We start from the raw sequence: 22500 nt of genomic DNA on the forward strand, positions 1-22500 counted from the left end.
TGGTAGACTAGCGCCATCTACAGCATATCCAATGAAACTGTTACTGCGGAAATCCACAGAATTCCACGGGAGAATGACTCCCTGTGGAATGCCACAGTTTAGCACTCATTTTAAATGAATCCAACTGCAGGTGAAAAATATTTAAATGGAAACTCTCGCAACAAAAAATTCTGTTTCTTTAAAATATTTAAAACTTCAAAATCCTGAGTTTTAAATCCCTCATACAAGCTTTTAATGCTTTATAAATTGAGAAGGGCTTGATTAGGGTGAACTGTGATATTCTGGATTATGTACTGTAAAAATGTGGAGATTATGGAGAAGAATACATTCTTTGAAATGGCATTTACAATTGTTCAATTCTCAAAATGGGTGAAATAACTGGATAAAAATTACCCTGTAACATTACTCCTTCTCATGCTTCTTGTCTTGTACATTTCTGTTGCCTCATTTATCAAACGTGAGCCAAACAAACTTGACCGTGAATCATTCGGAAATGCATTGACACAAATAATGAGGGATGGATCAAAGCTTTCACAGTTTTATGGTTTTATTGTTCCATCATTCATATTTTATTTTAATTTGCAGTGGCACAATTATTTTAATAAGCCAATTGAATATTCAAATTATTTATCGTATAAAAAACACAACTGGATTCAACATTAAAATGGGTGATGATTCATTTGGGTAATCCTGATTAATTCATGCTGAATTGGAATAGAATATGAATTCCATAAAACGCGTAAATAAAGTTTGCTATAAATAAGGCGTACCCATCATAGCTTAGACAGTCCTCCAGAGTGCGACATGCGACCAATAATCTGTCTGCCTGACATTTAGCAGGTCTGTCTCTGTGTGACTGCGGTGCCCGTTACACCTGTCCCCGGCCCTGAAAGGCCCAGCCCAGACCCAACATCATCGGCGGAGGTAACCGCTCCACCACCTGTCTCCCCTGTCCCCTGGAAGATGCCTAATCCTGACCTAACATCTTCATCTGACTCCGAGCCAGAGCCAGAGCCAGAGCAGACCACATACAAAAAGGCCAAAATATACTGCCTTTCGCAAAGAACGGCCTGTCCAATTTCCGTGGCTCACATATGATAAAATGGCCAACATCACGCATTGCATTTATTGCAAAGAGTGCGGCCAAAGCATGGCTGGGAACAGTGCTTTTGCTGTCGGAGCATTGACGTTCTGAATTGAAACGTTAAAAAAAGCCCAATGTCTCCAAGAAACACGTCCTGGGCGTGACAGGTGCGTGGCGGGCAGAGGAGCCCCCCTCCCCACAGCGTTTCAGCGCCAGGCAGCGGAAAACCGAAGCAGCGAGGAGTCAGAAATGATAATACAATGTAACACTGCTTAGAATATAGCCAAAGAAGAGCTACCGTTTACTAAACTTAAGTCCCAGATCATCCTTATGAAAAGGAACGGGTTAAATGTAAACCCGTTACAGCCATGAAACTGCCTGTGCCCAGTTCATTGGGGTGATCGCAGAAAAAGACGTCTGTACAAATCGCGGATTCAATGTCATTCATGACTGATGGAGAAACAGACATTTCCACTAAGTGTGGGAGTGTGAGATCGTCTAAAGCCGCATCTTGTACAACGGGAGACCGGCCAACATATTATTGGCCACATCGAGGTGGAGCATGGCCATGTTATACATAGTAACCGCAGCTCAACTTAAGCAGAAATAAGACATGCAGCACATTAAAATAGTCATTATTCAGATATGAATAATATATGAGTATGATTCAATAAGCATCCATAGGGCCCTAACTATGGAATCTGGCATTTCATATATTCCGTTTGATTTTTTCATGATAATTTTCTCTGTTTTAAAGCCATATTGTCCTGTGGATGTTCACATAAAAACTATTGTAGTGGATTAAGGAGATCACCACTATCTCTTAAAAGTGGTTAGACATGCTGTCCCACTGCAACATGTCCGGTTAGAAACACAAGAGTATGCCACTGAATTCAACACTTTATTTATCACTGCCACAGTTAGCACACACTTTCAGTTGAAGATATGGTTCTGAAAGGGATAATTATCTAACCTTGTAGCATTATGTACATGTTTAACAAGCACAAATATGGTTATAACATGTGCGACATTATAATCTAATATCAATAAACATGATGCATCCACCTCTACACTGTATTAGAATATGGACACTTAACCATTCCACAGTCAACACTGCCCTCTGCTGGGTTCAAGGAGCGACATTTCTCACACCTGTTGGCCGACAAAAAGGTTTACAAAATTGACAAAAAGTTATTGAAATAGGTGAAGGTATAACTTTGCAAGCTAACTTGCCACATGATTGTAGTTGAGTAATAATGAGTAATAGATGTGAAACATCTGTGTTTAGGCTACTGTAGCTGTTAAAATAGGCACAGAGAAAATAAAGCGGCTGTCAGAGGAACCAAGAGCAGACTCGGGGAGAAGGTGAAAACAGGCAGGCTTTCATGAACAGCGGGCAGATCCAAAACACAATCCAGAAACAGGTAATGGTCAAAAAGGGCACATAAAGGGCACACAGAAGAGTGGTCGGATAACAGGCAGAGTTCAAGAACAGGAAGGCAGTCCACACAGTTGAAAGCACACAAAAAAAAAAACCACAAAGTCCAAAGCCAGGCAGAGATCAAAAACAGGAAATCCAAAATCAGAGCAGACCAGACGGAATTACAGGGGTAGGCATGGGGTACAGGGGGCTAGAACCGGGACAGGAAAATACAGGGACAGACTCAGAATACAGGGTATGGCGAACTAGCGTTGAGCAAACACAACATCTGTGGCACATATACCGGTCTAACAAGTAGAAACAAGAATCAGGTGTGTGAACTGGGGAACAGATCAGGAACAGGTGAAATAAATGACAAGAGACAGGAAGGAAGTACATATAAGGAGTGGGAGGCGGAGACAACAAATGGAGCACAGGTGAAACAAACAAATGAGTGAATGGAGCAGGAAACAGACTACGGAAAGCACAGAGGTAACAAAAGCTTCAGTCTTCAGTCTGACATTCCACTGCTTAGCCCCATTTTACTCCGCACGCAGCACGGCTCCGGTGTGTATACAGCACCTAGGACACCGCAGAACATTTTACACCGGCTCCATTCCTTTTTATTCCTGTCCTATGTGGCATATACGCAGTGAAGTAAGCCAATTAGAAACAAATTATGTTTACATGTTAGTATGTTTCCAACAAATTTTGAAAGACAGTCATTTTGAATTTTGAAAGTGTCTTTAATCTTTTCTCGGCCAACTCTTTAAATTGCCAGAAATTAAATTCCTTACTCCTTCAGGTATTTTAGAGGCATCAATTTATGCTAATCCTGCGCATCAGTTTTTGTTTCCGACTGATTGGTATTCATCAGCATACATATGCGGATATGAAAAAAAGCTGTGCCTACGCATTTGATAAATCCGGTGGAATTTGTTAGTTTGCTTTCCATAACACATAAATTTAGACACAGATTGGCAAAAATATTGATAAATGAGGCCCACTGTGTGTAAACAAATGAGAAAAGGGGTAACATGGCTCAGGCAGTAAGAGCAGTTGTCTGGCAGTCGGAGGGTTGCCAGTTCGATCCCCCGCACGGGTTGTGTCAAAGTGTCCTGGAGCAAGACACCTAACCCCCAAATGCTCCTGACGAGCTGGTCGGCGCCTTGCATGGCAGCCAATCGCCGTTGGTGTGTGAGTGTGAGTGCACCTGGTAGACTCTGCACTAATACGAGTCAGGTTCGGTGCTGGTGGTTTATTCGCTAAAAAAAGGAATTTATGAGAAAAGGTAAGGAAGGCGTTCAGCTGAGAGTGTTTATGTGCTGTCGCCTTCCTCAAGGGTTTTGTTTTTCTTTGGACTCGTGTGAGTTGGTGGTAGAGGGACGGTGTCCCCGGTACATGTATTTTGGTTTGCGTTTTGTCCCGAGCTGCGTCTCGAGGTTTTTATTTTCGTGCTTGGTTTTTTTCTCGCCAGGTTGTATTTTATTTTTGTTTCTTGGTCTGTGACCATTTGTGCCCAGCTATTGGCACATATCCTGAGTTATTGGTTCGCCCTGTTTGTTAAGGGTTGTTTTCTGTTTCCCTTAACCGTTTTTGGGCTATTTCTGTTTCCCCTTTATAAGATTTAAGTGTTGTTTATTTCTTTTCCGGGAGAAGTCTTCCCGTGGCTGTGTACCCCTATCTCTGTCTACTAGTCTAGAAGGGTTCTAGCATTGGTCGCCCTTGGCTCTCCGCCCCGCTCGCCACCTTACACAGAGAGGTGTGTAGCGGGTCTGTATGTGTGTGCGCGCATGTGTGAAAGTGTCGACATTGGAGACAAATGGTCTTTTAAAGTAATGAAGTTAATTAAGTAAAAAAAAAAAAAATGTAGTGGGGTGAGGTAATAACCATGAGCTCAAAGAGTTCAAAGAGGCAAGACCCAGAATTTGCGGGTCCTATGAAAATAATGCATGACAGTATGGGTCAGCAACCACACACCAGTGTATTATCATTTTATACTGTAAAAATAAATGTCAATGGAAATATGTTTGGATTTGTGAAGAAAAAAATGAAACAATGTTAAGACAGGAAAAGCAGGCTAAGAGGGAAGGAGATACATCTGCAGTAAAAAAAAAGAATAAAAAAAAAAATAAAAAAAAATGTATTACTTTCTTTGTCATTTTTCATTTATTTATTTATTTATTTTTATTCAGTGTTACCTCCTGTTGTGCATTTCAACTGCTCTTTTGATCCAAATTTAGCATAACATATACAAAATTGACCTGGACCTAGATTACCCTGCGTGCCCGCCAGACCACTATCAGCAACACCCGGCACAGCTGCCCCTGCACCCACCCACCGAGGAGCAGAGTCCAGTGCTGCGAGACCCCCACTTTCCAGCAGTGGGGCTGCGGATAGCGGAGTCAGGCAACAGCCTCAGCAAGCCCAGATTCCACGGGAAAGGTCATTTCCACCACGGGTGAACTGCACAGAATGCCCAAACCCCAGAGTGGGTCAGGAAGACCAGGGTCTGACGGTCCTGCAACTCGTCTCTGGAAGCTGTCAGAGTTGCAGGCCGTGTGTGAGGACCTGCAGATCCGAGTCAGGTGGGTGGAGAAGGTTTGGTGAAACTGTTAATGATGTTCTTGAGAGACTTACACAAAAATACGATGCACACAGCGGAATGGAGAAACCTGGAGATAACATGCCAGTCTCACCCCGTACGGAACCCAGCTGACTAACTGCTTCATGGACGGAAAGAGCTGGCTTCAGGATACTGGACTTTGGGAAACGGCTCCCCAGGGTAATGTCACGATCCAAAACCCTGGTGGCTGCCCCGGATGGAATGGTTGGACGCTGGTGCTTTCCCGGAATCCTGGCAGCCAAACTGGATTGCAAGGACAATGAAGGTGTGCAGGGCGCATGCACGGGGTGGTGAGTCCGCAGGTTTTCTATATCGAACGCCTGCAAATTCATTACCAATCGGGTTGTTAAAAGTAAATAGGCGAGCATTAGTTATTGTAAATATGGGGGCTGGTCATTCTGTAATAACAGCTAAATTGTGGGGATCAAAGCCTCCACCTTGTGGAAAAACTATGGTCAGTCAAGATGCCGGAGGAGGTAATACAACAGAAAAGTTTATAATTCCTTTATTGGTTCAGGATAACAATGCAGGTTCTACTATCATTTTAAAACATGCATTTACATTTTCTCCTGTATGTCTGGTAAACCTGCTTGGCCGAGATATTAGGATAGGTTGTAGAATGCACAAATGACGGTTTAACAATTGGTAGAATTAACAGTGTAGAAAACTTTGAAATGTACTTCTATGCGTGGGATCTGGACAGATGCCCAGGCACAGCTAAGACCAGGTAAATATGCCAGTGATGGAGGAACTGGGATGTAGCAGAGGGTTTGAGAATGTGTAGAAGATTGATGTAAAAGATGTATTGAACAGAAGAAAAAGGGGTTTGAGTACCTTGCTCAGACACAGGACGAAATGAGGCACTGGTGAAAAGCCAGTGAGAATGAAAAGAAAACTGCATGTAGGGAAGGAGTAGAAATTGTGTACTAAATTGTTTTTGGTAGGATAAGATTTTTGCATTGTCTGTACAATTGAGCTCAGCACAACAGCCATTTTGTACCATTTTGGGAAGCGTACCCCATGTGTCTCTGTGTAAAGCCTCAAACAAAAAAATGGGAGGACACAGGGCCCTGGGTTAAATTATGTTTGGACTACAGCTTGGGAAGAGAGGAGAACTCACAAAATATTCTCCTCTCTGTGTGTTAATGCACACCAGTTTCCAGATTCTCTGACAGCATTCATGCATTGCCTTGTGACACTCATGTATTTGCATGTGTCAGACCCAAAACTGAGTGCAATCCCCTCTCAACTGTGGGCCATGCCCAAATATGATGCGGGGCTCATGACTGGGGCTACTCTACTTCAAGTTACCCCTAAAGTCAGAGTACAGGCCATATAAATGCAAATGTCCCCTCCGCCCAGAGGCTGAGGAAGGAATTGGCTGTTTTTCATGCGTTGTTCAAAGCTGGTGTTGTGGTTCCCTGTCCTAACTCTCTGTGCAATACAATTCTGCCTGTAGAAAAACACAGGTGTAAACACTGTGCTCCAGTTGTATCTAACCTAAACTACTAGTGTGGCCCAAGTCCCAGGCAATGCAAAACATTTCACTGTGATCGATCTTGCTAATGTTTTTTTTTTTTTCAGAATGCCGCTTGATATTGATTCCCAGTACTGGTTTGCTTTTACGTTTAAGACAAAACGATACACCTGGTTTAGACTACCACAAGGGTATTCTCTGCTGCTCTGCAGGAGAATTCCAAACAGTTCCAAATACTAATTCGGTATGTTGTTGACATTCCCAATTCAAGATTCGCTCAATCTGCTAAAATTCCTAGTAACAGGGCCGCAAGGTCAAACAAGAAAAACTCCAGTTCACCCTGATTGAAGTTATATATCTAGGCCACTAAATTTCTATTTGGGAATTGACAGAATCCAGGCGATTCTCGATTCTCCTAAACTCCAAAGTAAAATAAAAAAAGGCATGACAGGTTATTGTAGACAGTGGATCCCTGACTACTTGACCCACGGCCTAAATCTCTCTGCTAACGATAAGGTTACATGGACAGAGACTGCTGACATGTATTTTCACAAATTAAAACGAGAACTGACATCAGCCCCGACTTTGGGCCTTCCTGACATTAACAAACCCTTTCTTTTGACTATGAATGAGAAGGCTGGTTATATGACTGCTGTTCTTCTGCAAAAAACATGGTAGAAACAGGCCTGTTGCATATTATTCTCAGAAACTTGATGCTGTCGCTAGGGGTCTCCCCCCTTGTCTGCGATCAATTTCAGCAGCTGCTTCTGCTGTAACGGCTTCTGCATCGATCGTTGCTTATCGCCCATTTTTGGTTCCTCATGCAGTAGCTGAAATTCTGCTAAAACAGAAAACTGCTCATTTCTCATTAGCCCGATTTCCGGGTCACTTGTTTGCCCAGGCTGCTGAACTTTCTTTTTGCTCTTGTATGCGCCTGGTATTTGTCCCATGGTGAAACTGTAAATATTTTCACTGCCAGCAGATATGCTTTTCGGGGTAGTGCGATTTTGGAACACTTTGGGAACACAGAGGTTTTCTTACTTCTTCAGGAAAAGCTATTCAATATGGACATTTGGTGCAGAGCCTCCTACAGGCCATTATTTAGCACAATGGTAATACGTATTTAATATGCACTCATATCAAAAGCCATATTAATGTGATAACCAATGAAAACAACGTGATTGGTAGCCATAAATATGAAATATATAATATAGGCACTAAGTTTTATTAAGACACATTCACTGGTAGTTATACTGTATCCTTTTTACTGTTTGTATGCACTTTAGAAAAAGACCACTAGAGGTCCCTCTGGAGCTGGAATGGTCCGAGAGGGGAGCAAGGGTTTCAGGTGTGGGTCCTGCGGGCCCTCGAGGAAATGGTGGAGGGAACATGTATGCTTTTACATATTTCCTGTCGCAGTGGGTAATCTGGTAACCAAAAAACAATGATAGTGTTGGCTTCTGCTTTTGGATTTCCTCAGAGCAATGGAGAGAGGTGTGTCAATGGAGGGTAAAAACACTAGGCGGTCATGTGGTTCATGAAGGCTTCAAATAGTTTCAAATATCATCGGTTAACATTAAATTAATGAGGAGACGCAATTTAAGCAACATTAGATTAGATTACATGCCATGTATTTTATGTATGGCGAATGGTCTTTAATTTTTTTAAATATTACAAACCTAAAGAAACAACAAACAGAGGGCTCCACAACATTTAACAGCTGGACAACAATAAACGGTGGCAAAGTAACAAAGACATTTATGTGTGTGTTATTTTAAATGAGCGATTTAACTGTTAGGGTGTGAATATGGAGTGGATGTGTTGCGTGTGTTTGCCCTGGGAAACATGAGCTAGCAGCCGGGTGTGCACCCCAAACTTAGTGCACTCTATGGAAATAGTGATATGAAACCGAAAATGTGATATGAAAAGGAAAAACAAACACAAACACCGTATGATTATGGCGGTTTGGTGTAGGTAGTGTCCCGCTCACAGCCAGGGACAGAGCCCTCTGGCACAAAAGAGTAAAACCACACCACCAAAGCAGTCCAAGTACCGTCATAACAGTTTCATAAAATCCTGCGGGAAAAATGTAATCCCATTCACAAAAGCCAAGATAAATGTCACTAAAAATCGTCTGGAAATTCAAACTCCCAGAGACATTCATGGCTACTGTTGACATCACATCAGTGTAGCCTATGTCACTGGCTTTTTAGAGTGGTGTGACATGATTCAGTAAATGTGGAAAGTGCACCACTGAAGGAAAAAGGTCAGGAAATGCTGGACTAAAGTCACGGAGCAGTCATAGCAAAGATGTTGAAAATAACAGTAAACTGAAAGAGCCAGAAATCAGAGTGTTTTTAAGATTCATTTATTAAATAAACCAAAGACCTTAGGTGCAGTAGTGGGAAATGATTGAAATAACGCACTGTAGCAACTGTAGCAACAGCAACAAGCAGTTTAACTTTTTTTTTAAAACTGCTCCAAGGATAAAAGTAAAACACACTTATAGGCTGATGTATTGGATGGCTTTGAATTATCTTGGAAAGTAAGAGCATGCCGTTTGTCTTTAATTTAGCAGAACATTACATTACATCTCAGTTATTTAGCTGACAGTTGATTCGACAAAGCAGGAGCCAATCCCCCGGGATCAATGTGGGGCTAAGGGCCTTGCTCAAGGGTTCAGCAGCAGCACAGATCTTACTGCAGCTTCACTGGGGCTTGAACCACCAACCTTCTTGTTCCCAGTCAAGCACTTCAGCCACTACGCTATAGGCTGCCCCTTAAACTCAGGCTTTTTGACTGGACTGTGATGAACTCATCTGTCACTAGCTGCTAAATCATCCCCAATTTGAAACATTACAGTGGATACTTCCGGGAATTGATGCAATATACGGGTCGGAGTGCAGGTTTAAAAGCACACATTAATTAAACAATGAGCTATCGAGTTCAGAAGCATGGTTACCTGTAGGTCTATATAAGGGAACTATAAGGTTGACAGTTGCCGTACAAAACTGTAGAAAAATCACAGAAAGCATAAAAACAGGGAAACCACAGAGATGCCAAAAACAGGGACCACCTCCGAATCAGTGCAAGTAGGCAAGAGCACCGATTGGGACACAGCCGAGGAATGTCCAAATGCCAGCCCGACTTGCTCATCCTGCCAGCTGAGTGAATGGCTCTCGCTTGTCCCGACTGCGGAGCTTCTCTACTCTAGCTCCCCAGTGGTGAAACAACCTCCCCATTGCTATAAGAACTGCCCATTTCTACCAGTCTGAAGACTCACCTCTTCACACTGTACCTTGACTCCTCTGCGGGAGTCTGCTAATCTATTGTCACTTATCTTCACCAGCCTCAGACTTTAGCCCCGTGTTGTATTATCTACTTTAATCTAGGACCTTCACATGTGTATCTGTCTCAGTACTGTCGTTCCTGACCTTATTACTTACAGACCTGGCCTATCTACCTTGCGTACTAGACTTATGTTCATTGCTTTATAACCGATCCTATGCAAATTGGACCTTATCGGACCTGTTCTGTTGTTTGGTTAATGACCTTGATTTGACCTTGAAGTGTCTGCTGAATAAAATGTAATGAGATGTTTGTGCAGAAATCACAGAATACGTCACTTCCGTGACAAACACGCAGCCATAATTATTAATATAGAATATAATTATTTTACTACATTATTTAATATTATAGCCTACTATATACTGTAAAATAGAATTATCTTTTTCTTCTTGTGTTTATAGTTGTAAAAAAAATGGAAAGGAAGTCTGTGCAGCTCCCCATCATAGAACAAATGTGATCATTGCATTACCCATCTCAGAGGTACTATGGATCGCTTGTTCATCAAAAATTCTGTGAGACCTCCTCCCCTGCCTGTAGCTTTAACTTATATTGATGCCAATTGCACATGATAGTAGTTTGTCACTACAACTGTTTTTAAAAAAAGCTGAAATGCTACTATGTAAATTTCACATATTTATTTTGAAAACGCCCCTGCATTTTGCTTTTAATGCCCCTTTAAAAAATTGCACATTTCCAACCCCGATTGAAGGGTTTGTGTTTGTACTCACCCCAGTCTCTGCAGTTTACAGTGCGGGTCCTCCAGTCCAGCAGAGAGCGCTCTCACTCCTGAATCCTGCAGCTCGTTGTCTCTCAGCTCCAGATCACTCAGCTCTGAGTGAGGAGAACGCAAGACTGAGGCCAGAACATCACAGCAGCCCTCTGTGAGATTACACCAACCCAGCCTGTGGAGAAACCACATACACATGGACACACACACAAACATTAAAATTCACTGGAGATTGTAATAATGTTCACCTTGCCAGTTCATACATATGTCATTTCCTATTTGCATATGCATCCCTGAGTGGTACATACAAAAAACAGGGAGAGGGTTGTGTAAATTACATTCATAAATTATTCTTAAATGATTTCATAAATTAATCCACCAAATTCTAAGGCAATTATTTAGCTTCATTAACCAAAAAAAGATAAAGGTTTGAAACCGACTGCAATGATTTAATTACCAAACATTTTCTCTATGATGATCACATATGAGACAGAATCTGATTTGCAAACATGAATTTCGCAAACACAAGAAAGTGTTCATCGAACATATATACATTTTTAAAAAGTTCAACATTCATCATTACACATAAATGGATAAAAACTGTTAAAAAATAACTGCTAATGGACTTTTTTTTTTTTTTTCTGGGGACCATTTATATAAGGGATAGGTCTGGTCCACTGTCTCCATTGGTCAGTTTGCGTTCAAGCCGTGCCAATATCCACGATGTTCACAAATCTTTGAATTTTACTCTGCGTTTAGATCACCGTAATCTACTTTGTAACCTAAATTAACTTCATGTTATCATCACGCCGCTAGTAGCCTCCCAAAGTAAAACAAAATGAGTTATTTTGTCCTTTGACCATCTCAGCGATTGTCGGCAAGACCACCAAAGCCTGCTGAAGCAAATGACTCATGACGACGCTATGAATTATTTCAATAACTGCACGTTATCTGAATGCGTCCAGATAAACGTTTACACAAATGACTTGTGTCAGTGTCATCAGGTGTAACGTAAAGTAGCAAATAAGCATTGTTATCTCCAAACAACTGCAGCCTTATTAACTTAGTAAACACCTAGCCACACGTTTTACAAACATGAGTTGCTGAATTTACGGTTAGGAAATCGATTAGGTATTGAAAAGTTTCCTCAGCTCTCTCCTAATTACGCCGGCTCCATTTCTCTCACCATTTTGTCTCCCCCAGAATTATGGGAATGGTAGTTTTGTTCTTTGGTTTAACCAAATTAATAAGAACACAATTCATGATTAACACAGAAAAGGCTCTCAAGTTTCATGAAAAACTCAGAGTGAGATTGCAAATCAGGGCTGGAGCAAATAGACATTGTGTATGTTTAGGTCGCAGAGGCCCCTTGGCCGAATCCACTTCTCCCAATTATAATTTAGTTTATAATTGAGTTTATATAAACTATATAAACTATAATTTAGTTTATAATTGACCAGCACAAATAAAACAAATAGAACCGAAAATGACGGGCTAAACCAATAAGACAAACTCAGCTGAATAAAATGAATTGATTTAGTTACACATGTAAGAAAAAAATGTAATAGTTCGGGAGCGGTGATCTTTGTGAGCATTTGTGCGAGGGTGTGACTGAGTGTGTATGTGCGTGCGTGACTGACTGTGTGTGTGTGTGGTAGGGATGAACCGATATGAAATTTTACGGTACGATACGATATCTTCAAAATATCACGATATCACAAACCCCTTGCAAAGATTGGTGCAGTGTCAAGTAAATTGAATTTTAATAAATAAATTCATAAAATACTTCCGTGTTTTTCTTGTAAAATTGTCTGGTAGACTGTAAACCCCTGCCAGTAAACATTTAAATTCGAATTAACATTAATTATCTGTCATTTTCGCAGGGGCATCTTTTCATTGGCTGCACAAGCAAAACTTAAGGAACTGCATTTAAACTTTCATATTCGCGCATATTTAAGCAATGTTCCCAAACATAGGCTAATAGCAGCTAGTAGCTAACGTTCAGTTTACATAAAATTCTTCGACATGGGAGGTTAAAAACCTCCCATTGGGACTTTGTATTGCAGCCAAACACTACAATTCATAGAAAAAAATAACGTGACAAATGAAATAAGTCGAAGTTTTCAACTGAATCAATATTTTACTATTTAAAACGTACTAACTTACAGGAGCGTTGTTCACAACATACCTACCCATCAGAGCACACCGCCTTTCTGAGCGTGCAGGTGCAGAGTGGGACAAACGCGGCAGATCCTCACAGTAACCCCGCCTACCGGCCAGACGGGTAAAGATCACCAAAAAATGTCAAAAGATCCTCAAGTGTCCAAACGTGGCTCCAAATCCAACGAGACTGCTTTTAAAATCATGTTTATTTCCGTTATCCCTTCTCGGCCGACTCACCGTGAGAAAAGACAGGTGCCACACCTGTCTTTTCTCACGTGTGAGCGTGTGAACTGGTTGAAATGCGTGTGTCTCAGGGTCAATGGGTGAGACTTGATAGTGATCTGTGAGGTTTGCACAGATTACTATTGTAGGCTGTGCTACAAAGAAGCATATGCGCGCCAAAATGAAAATGCAAATCGAGAATTACATCCCGTTTTGATCCCATGTACTTTAACCCTTGTGCGAATATTTATTGAACAGAAAAAACCTGATGTGTATGCTGGAAAATGCCCATTTTCCCCTGGTTCATGCCCACACCTTCTCATATCCTGGAGCTCCAACTGCAACTCACCGCCCCTCAAACTGCTCACTATACTTTCCCTCATTTGAACCCGGTTCAACCCATTTCAATTTCTCCAATTTACAAAATATCTGTCTTATCCATCCTACCTTTAGACCTTGCTGTCCAGCTGAGGATAGGCTCCCCCTCAAAAGCCGGGTTTCTCCTGAGCCTCTGTTAGAGGGTTTTAGTCCCCAATGGGGAGTTTTTACCTCATGTGCTTGCTATTTGGGGTCTAGCCCTAGTTTTTGGCCTTTTGTTACTTTTTGCCCTTTTGTTACAAGATACATCTTTTGCTTTTTTCCTTTTGGTTTTCTGTGACAAACTTCCCACAGCATTGCAAGCTAACACAGCTTGAGGGGCCCTTATGCTGACTCATCTTAGCTCTGAGAGGAGCATTCTCCTTCACATACTGGACATTATTAGTTAAAGAAAACAACTCTCTTGTTATAAAAGTATTAACACCCATATGCTTCAGTGTCTGAACTTACATCCAAGGCTTCCCCTGGTTGAAATTTTAGTCCAAAATGCTGTTGCTACACACAGCCACAGACCCACATCATGTTCAAATGGCCTCGAGCTGACTGGATGAAGGGCTTCTTCCGGTAGCCGAATGTCGTTCACATAGTCACCATGTCAGCCGGAGTCCATCTTACCAACAGTGTATTGGTTTATGACAGTTCTGGGGGTTTGCCCCCTCCTGGTCTTATCCATGCTTGTATGGATGGCTGGGAGGGCTTCCAGAACAGAGACATACCGCCAAACATAACGGTATTGTGTCAAAGATTGATAATGAAGATTCTAACTTTGACACCAGTGGTCCTGACTGAACTAGTATTTTATCTACCTGGTTACTGTAATCACATCAAATGGATTGTTGTGGTGTAAGTGTTTTGTTATGCAGTTTAATGTCATCCCTGTTCAGGGACAGCAGATGAAAATGAGCTACAGAGCAAACTCTGCCTCATCAGTTGTGATGGGCATGGTCCCTGTTAAATGAAATAAGAAAGTAAGTAAAGTAAGGTTGCGGACCGCTGTAGCCCTGTTCCTCCCCCGGTTCATGACCAAACCTCGACACATCCTGGAGCTCAAGTTGCATCACCCTGCCTCTCTAAACCAGCTCACTGTACTTTCCCTCATTTTACACTTTCTACTTTCAGCTAGTTTATTACCTCTACTGTGACCTGCTCAGCCCATTTGACTGGCTGTGATAGATTTCCTATCACATTTCTGTTATATCCATTCTACCCTTACTTTACACCTTGCCAGCCAGCTGAGGATGGGCTCCCCCTCTACAGCCAGGTTCCTCCCGAGATTTTACATTGGGGAGTTTTTTCTCACCACTTTTTGACGGTGAAAAGCATCTTAGTGACCGTCTTCTATTAAAAGCGCTATACAAATAAAATGAGAAATGTAACCTGTGTGATGGCTTGGCCATGGATGACAGCTGGCCTGTGCTCGCCCACTGATGTAGGGTCAAACACCATCTCCTCCCTCTACTTCACATTTAAAATCAGAGGGTTTGAGTCACACCATTGAACAAACCTGTCTATCGCAGAATGCTACAAGGCTACTGCCCCTGTGCATTAGGCACAGTTCCCAGGTTGGCTGCTGGTGCTCATCTGTATTTAGTGTGAATAAAACCGGGGAGTGAACACAACCCTGAGGGGCCCCTGTGCTGACTGATCTTGGCTCTGAGAGCAGCATTCTCCTTCACATACTGGACATTATTAGTCAGGGCACCATGCTGTTGTTACCTCCTCTGAACGTGTCCTTGCAGTTATCTGGCTCTTTGGCTTTCTTATCAGTGTCAATCATCAACCACCAACTGCAGCACCTCTTTGCAGTCCTGTTCTGTAGGTGGGAATGAGCTCTTTACAGTCAGCACAAAAGTCCTGTTCTGTAGGTGGGAATGAGCTCTTTACAGTCAGCACAAAAGTCCTGTTCTGTAGGTGGGAATGAGCTCTTTACAGTCAGCACAAAAGTCCTGTTCTGTAGGTGGGAATGAGGTGTACTGTATTGTAAGGAGTACAGCTCCCCTTCATCAGAGAGTGGGGTAAAATTAAGGATTTGATAACAGTTCGTAGCAGGTAGTGAATAGTGGAGATGGATGAAGACTGTAATGTGTGACAGACCTGAAACATTTTACTATGCAGGTGGTCAGTCTTTTATCACATCAATCAGACATCCAGCATCCAGTCATCACCTGTGCCCTGATACTACAGACTCCACTGAAACCTTACATTCTGGTCAGGAAACACAAACCTGCCAACCCTAAGACTCATCAGGTTTTATCCTGCTTTTCTTTGCTGTGATAGAGTAAGAAGAGAGGGATGAGACTCATGTGGACAAAGAAAGGGTGCCGATGGACAGAGTAGTAAACTGAGAGAGAAAGAGCTTTTCATCATTTCACTGCATAGAGCCATAATCACTAATTCTATTTAGTTAAGGTCACACAGAACACCACACTACTCACCCCAGTCTCTGTAGTTTACAGTTTGGACTCATCAGTCCAGCACAGAGCAGCTTCACTCCTGCATCTCCCAGGTTATTGAAGCTGAGGTCCAGATCTCTCAGGGGTGAGTTTAATGACTGGAGAGCTGAGGCCAATATTTCACATGACTCCTCACTTAGGTCACAGCTGTTCAGTCTGTAAAGAAGAATGAATACATGGTAGAATAAAAAAGTTAGGTAGGATGTAAATGACATCTTTCAGAGTGGACAGTGAGTTAGTTTGCAATGCTGTGGGACATTTGGCACAGTTAATGGTAAGATGTAAAATATAACACACATCTGTCACAGTGGCCAGGGAGTTTGCTTTTGGTTTTCTGTGACAAACTTCCCACAGCATTGCAAGCTAACACAGCTAAAGGCAGACACAAAACATGCTCATATCCTGTGGGCTCCAGAATTATTGGCACCCTACAAAAATATGCACAACAATACTGTAGACTAAAAAAAAAAAAAAAATGAATAGTAAAAAAAAGAATTCCCCCAAAAACTGCTTTCACAATTCTTGGCACCCCTGGTTTAATTTTGTGCTGTAGCTGTACCCAAGTACAAGTGATTCATTTTGTGTACGTGTCTTTGCGCATCTTTATTTGTGAGGTGCGGCAGAACTTTTAGACTTTGAGAACCAACCCAACAGAACTTGCATTGAAAATCAAAATGAGTAAAAAAATGTAGTGAGAGAAATGAATCTGAAAAGTAAAGAAATCTCCTTTACAAATATACTCAAGTAAGAGTAAAAAGTATCCTCCTTTAAAACGACTCTACAGGTTCAATTTATTTAAGAACGTACTTTAGTAAATGTAACGGAGTAAATGTTGCATGTTGCTACCCACCTCTGCTAAAAGGCTCCGTCTCATAATGATAAAATATATCAGATACATTCAGCTACCTGCTGATACTGTAACTGTTTGATGTTCCAAACTGTTTATTTCGGTCAGCCTATTGCTTCACCAATGTCTTGTTTTTTCTCTGCCCTCCTTGACAACATTTTTAATGGCTTTCTGGACTTCAATTGGCACAATTCTGGTCCTCATGTTGACAAAAGCCAAAAACAGAATCCATGCCACTCAAAAGCCAAGAATCAAGACTAGACACTGAAAGCTCTCACCGCTAACAAACTCATCTGGAGACATATTCACTTTTAAACATTTTCTTGACTGAGTTAGTTATAAATTAGCTGGCTAACTTGCAACATCTCATTTTAGATCTATCCCGTACCATTTTAATAAACTACTTCACTTTGTGAACATGATCAGCAAACCTAAATTATATTTAGCAAGCCCTCAACTTAATTTTATAATTTCACTGAAATTACCACATACAGCCGTCTCGGTCCTACACATTGGTATGCTGTGTCTGAAATGGCTCAATATTCCCTAATCCCTAACTAGTGAATGTCCATATAGTGTTCTATATATCCATCCATTATCTTAACCTGCTTATCCTGAACAGGGTCGCAGGAGGGCTGGAGCCTATCCCAGCATACATTGGGCGAAAGGCAGGAATACACCCTGGACAGGTCGCCAGTCCATCGCAGGGCACACACACCATTCACTCACACACTCATACCTACGGGCAATTTAGACTCTCCAGTCAGCCTAACGTGCATGTCTTTGGACTGTGGGAGGAAACCGGAGTACCCGGAGGAAACCCACGCAGACACAGGGAGAACATGCAAACTCCACAGAGAGGCCCTGGCCGACCGGGATTCGAACCCAGGACCTCCTTGCTGTGAGGTGGCAGTGCTACCCACTGCACCATCCGTGCCACCGTGTTCTATATAGTTTACTAAATAAACAGCAATGCCATTTCCCTCACATCTCCAAATCTCTCCATAAAACCTTTGCTCTGAATTAATTACTATGTTTACGGTTGTAATGCAGGTTGCGTTTGGTTTAGGGTTTGCGTGGCAGCGGGAAAGTAATGTATTTAAATCTTACTCTCTTATTCTTTTGGTGTTTTGTGTTCTCCTGCTCCTGACTATGTAAGAGGTGGCGTGCCTTCAGTCACTGTTTTTCCCTGATTTATAATTTGCTTAAGATGTATATTCAGGAGCGTGTAATAGCTGCGGGTCCACCAGGGGGAGGCGCATTATGAAAGAGGGGAGCAGGTAACCTGAATCACGGGCCTCCTGAATGGTTTATGAACTCCGACTTGTCGCTGTGTTTTTATTGTATGTGTCTTTTCAATTCATACAAACCTACTTTGGGCTGGTCCCTTGGGCAGAGTGCATTCCCTAATTTGGGCAGATAGTATCTCTGTGTGATATCACTACAATTTGCAGTGTAACACTGATTAATTGGTTGATGGTGTATTTTGTTTGTTTGCCTATTTATTGTTACTTCACTATTCATTCACTTCCTCTACCTGAAATTTACACAGTGTGATCTTTGAGAGTGCAGACTGCTCTGCATAGTGTTTCTGCTTCGTCATTAGTAACTGTGCTGACCCAATTCTGTACATTGTAGCTGTGGTACAAGTGTCCACCTCTCAGCTCCTACGAGCCATTGCCCAGTCCAACCAATGTGTTTTTATTATTATTCATGAATTGTATAAATAAACAGAGATTTGGAATTTTCTAAGAATATCAGCGTCCATCTGATTAATCTGATTCATTTGATTGAATAGCACTTGTGCGGGGGTCATCGGTGATTCTTTTAGTAGGGTTCTCTCACCCCTTATTGTGAGATTGGCATAAAAAACCTCAATTACTTTAACTGTAGCTGGCGCTCGAGCTACTGCAGGCCAAATACAGAATATGCCGATGTTCAAGTAAGGAAAAAAGGAGAGGGTTTGATGAGTCAACTGATGAGCCCAGGTTAAATCCTCAGGCCCGTTTCAAAGTACAGACATACTTCCAGGTTCTTGACGCATTTATAAGACAGACCAAGGAGAGATTTGCTGATGTGAGGGAAATGGCATCAAAATATCAACCCCTTAAACCCAAGTATTTCTTTGCCTGAGATTCAATACAATATATAAACGAGCTAGCAGCTTATTCTGGTGATGATGTCTGTGCGTCAGATGTGCATGATGAATACTGTTCCTTTCGGGACATATACCAAATGCCAATAATGTTATGTATTGTAATGTAATTTTACGAATTTCAGTACACCTCGCACCCTCTGGTCGAGCAGTGGGTATAGCTAGCGGGTGACCTCTGCTGGTCACTCGAGGTAGCTGGACCCAGTTTTTGGCTGAGCTTCTTCACAGCCAAGTGTTTATATTGTAAGAATTATAAGAAACTAAAACATAACTTAAAGAATAATGGCTTAAATATATCACTACTACCATCGGCTACATATCACACCAACCAGTTCACGTTATCTTAATCTGAAGTGACAGCTCACCTATAGCCTATGTGTTTACGTTTACATTCAAATTGATCAGTTCCCAGCTTCCAAGAGGAGCTTAGCAGAGCATTGCTGTCTCTTCACACGGACTGGGAAGAATCAGAGTCTGACATGGATGACTGACTATAAAAACATAATAGTTTAATTTGTACTTAGTCATAGTAGAGTTATTGTTCAATATCATTAAAGTGAAACATGTATCTTTTATGTAACGCTTTGTGAAATACTTTATTTATTCAAGTAAAGAGTTATCATTACCATATGCTCTTTCTTTCTCAACAAATTTCTGGTTAATGGCACTACAAGATGAAATGTGATATTGGTATATTTGAATGTAAACTTAACAAAGTGCATAAGAATAAAGGCATGTATTAGGGATTAATTTATCATATTATAATGCACCAGAAGCTTCCAAATTGCGTCAGAAAAAAGAGGCCAGGGGACATCATCTCAACACCCCTGGAAGGCTACTTTTTCTCTGGCCTACTACTAGATTTTGTTGCTTCCACTGACTCAGAGGACTTTTTCGTTCACTTTGGCAAGACAGAGATGTTTAGTTCTGCTTTTAATATCAGGAAATGTGCAATCAAATCCTGGCCCCATGTTGAACTGCAGCACCCCAGCTGATTTTAAATGTAGGTCCGGTCTCGGCGTTATTCATTTGAATGTACGCAGTTTACTTCAGAAATTAGACATGATCCGAATCTGGGCTAAATCTTCTGATGCTGATCTTATTGTGTTATCAGAAACATGGCTTTGCAAAAATATTTTAAATCACCATATTTCTAATAACGGCTACAATGTTTTCTGTCCCGACCAACCCTAGGGAGGGGGTGGTATAGCGATTTTTGTAAAATCCACATTTCATGTTAATATCTGTTAATATCCAAATCTGTTTGCAAACATTTACATTTTTTGTACTAAATCTTGAAATGGCTAAAGAACATTGTATTACTGTTGTTGGTTGCTATAGACCCCCTTCTGCCACCAACGATAGTCTATCCACTGCACTATAGCAAAATGACTTGATTGAACTGGGTTACGACCAGTGTCTGATGATTTTAAATCTTTGAGCTACTCTTATTGGCTTAATAATGATGAATGTTCCTCACAAATTTTCTGATATTGGTGTTTTCTGCAATGACCTAAATGACCACTGTGCAGTTGCTGCTGTTAGAAATACGAAGACCCCAAAGACAAAACATGCGTGCATTATTCATTGAAAAATCAAAGTTTTTTGTTTTTTTACATGATTTCTTTCTTTTTAATTGGAGCAGGATAGAACTAATCCCTGATGTTGAAACTGGAAATTATTTTATCATAAATAGACACACCCGTTTCTGCATGAATTTAAAAGCCTCAATCAAATCCCCCCTAAGTCTCCTTTTACTGAGATTAAGCATCTTAAATCTTTCTTCATAACTTATCTTTTATACATTGTCTGAACCTTTTCCAGCACCTCTATATCTTTCTTCTAGTGAAGTCCCAGAACTGCACACAGTTATCAAAGTGTTTTCTAACAAGGGCATCGTAAGGCGAGTATAACTTCCTTTTTATTTATACTCAATACTCTTGGCTATGTATCCCAGCATCCTTTTGGCCAGCATCACTGCTACCGCACATTCACTAGAACCTGAACTGCTTTGATCAACTATTACCCACAAGTCTTTTTCAACTTGAGCACCTTCCAATTCCGTACCAGCCAGGAAGTAATCCTGCCTTATGTTTTTATTTCCTACAGGTAATAGAACTTCACATTTAGTGACATTGTATTTAATTTGCCAGGTTTCCACCCACTGTCTTGTGTGTCTTGTGTGTGATATGTGTGTGTCTTGTGTGTCTTGTGTGTGATATGCTTTTTACCAGAGCCAGAGCAATGGCAGTGGTGGAACACAAGCCAGCCGGGCTCACAACCTATATATTGAGGAATCCATTAATACTAAAACAGCCACCAGAGCCCCCACACCCTAAAGCACACAATCCCTCAAACACAAGATAAAAACTCACCCAAAACAGCCACCAGAGAGCCCACACACCCTAAAGCACACAATCACTCAAACACAAGATAAAAACTCACCCAAAACAGCCACCAGAGAGCCCACACACCCTAAAGCACACAATCCCTCAAACACAAGATAAAAACTCACCCAAAACAGCCACCAGAGAGCCCACACACCCTAAAGCACACAATCCCTCAAACAAACAGATCGCACAAAAAGACACAGAGGTGGCCATTTTAATAGACTCCAACGGAGCTTATAAATGAGGAGCAGCTTTTTCCTGGCCAAAAAGTACCAAAGATTTGGTGTCCCAGGACCAAGGATGCACTTCAGATTCTGTCCGAGCCTGATTTCAGCTCCTCCAAACACATCATCATCCACACAGGCACAAATGACCTGAGGGAAGAGCAGGAGAGGGTGGGGGCTCTGCTCAGGAGAGTGGCAGAGAGGGCCTCAGAGAGCTTCCCCAACTCCAAAATCACCATCTCAGCCCTCCTGCCCCGCAGTGACTTCCACCCCCTCACTATACATCTCCAGAGGCTGCGCTCTGCTACCCAACATGCACCTGGCTCATCACCCCACCATCGGACCCTGGGACCTGCACGACCAGGTGCACCTCTTCAAGTCAGCAGTCGGGGAGTTTGCCAAGACGCTGAAAGACGTGGCACTCAGCAGACGCTCTGGCAACAAAAGAAGAGTCTCCAGCACCGCCCAGCAGAGCCCTCCTGCACCGCCCAGGACCCCCCTCACCACCCAGCCCACCTCAGACACATCGCACCCAATAAAGGACCGGGATACCAACCTCACCCAGCCCACCTGAATGCACCACCCCAACCAAGCACACTACCTCCACCAGCCCAACCAAGCACACTACCCCCACCAGCCCAACCAAGCACACTACCCCCACCAGCCCAACCAAGCACACTACCCCCACCAGCCCAACCAAGCACACTACCCCCACCACCCCAACCAAGCACACTACCCCCACCAGCCCAACCAAGCACACTACCCCCACCAGCCCAACCAAGCACACTGCCCCCACCAGCCCAACCAAGCACACTACCCCCACCAGCCCAACCAAGCACACTGCCCCCACCAGCCCAACCAAGCACACTACCCCCACCACCCCAACCAAGCACACTACCCCCACCAGCCCAACCAAGCACACTACCCCCACCAGCCCAACCAAGCACACTACCCCCACCACCCCAACCAAGCACACTACCCCCACC

At 42.3% G+C, this 22500-nt stretch overlaps 1 protein-coding gene and 1 pseudogene across 1 annotated transcript in view; one reads left to right on the forward strand and one right to left on the reverse strand.

Annotated features, from left to right (window-relative positions):
* Positions 1-11151, reverse strand: part of LOC133118970 (erythroid membrane-associated protein-like) — a 24377-nt gene extending 13226 nt beyond the window's left edge. Inside the window, exon 1 of the mRNA XM_061229321.1 lies at positions 10684-11151. Coding sequence (XP_061085305.1) covers positions 10684-10898 — 215 coding nt within the window. The 5' untranslated portion in view covers positions 10899-11151. The remainder of the gene's footprint in view (positions 1-10683) is intronic.
* LOC133118958 (NACHT, LRR and PYD domains-containing protein 3-like) overlaps positions 1-22500 on the forward strand; it is a 734314-nt pseudogene that overhangs the window by 548141 nt on the left and 163673 nt on the right.

The sequence above is a fragment of the Conger conger genome, chromosome 19 (genome assembly GCF_963514075.1).
Source record: "Conger conger chromosome 19, fConCon1.1, whole genome shotgun sequence".
NCBI lineage: Eukaryota > Metazoa > Chordata > Actinopteri > Anguilliformes > Congridae > Conger > Conger conger.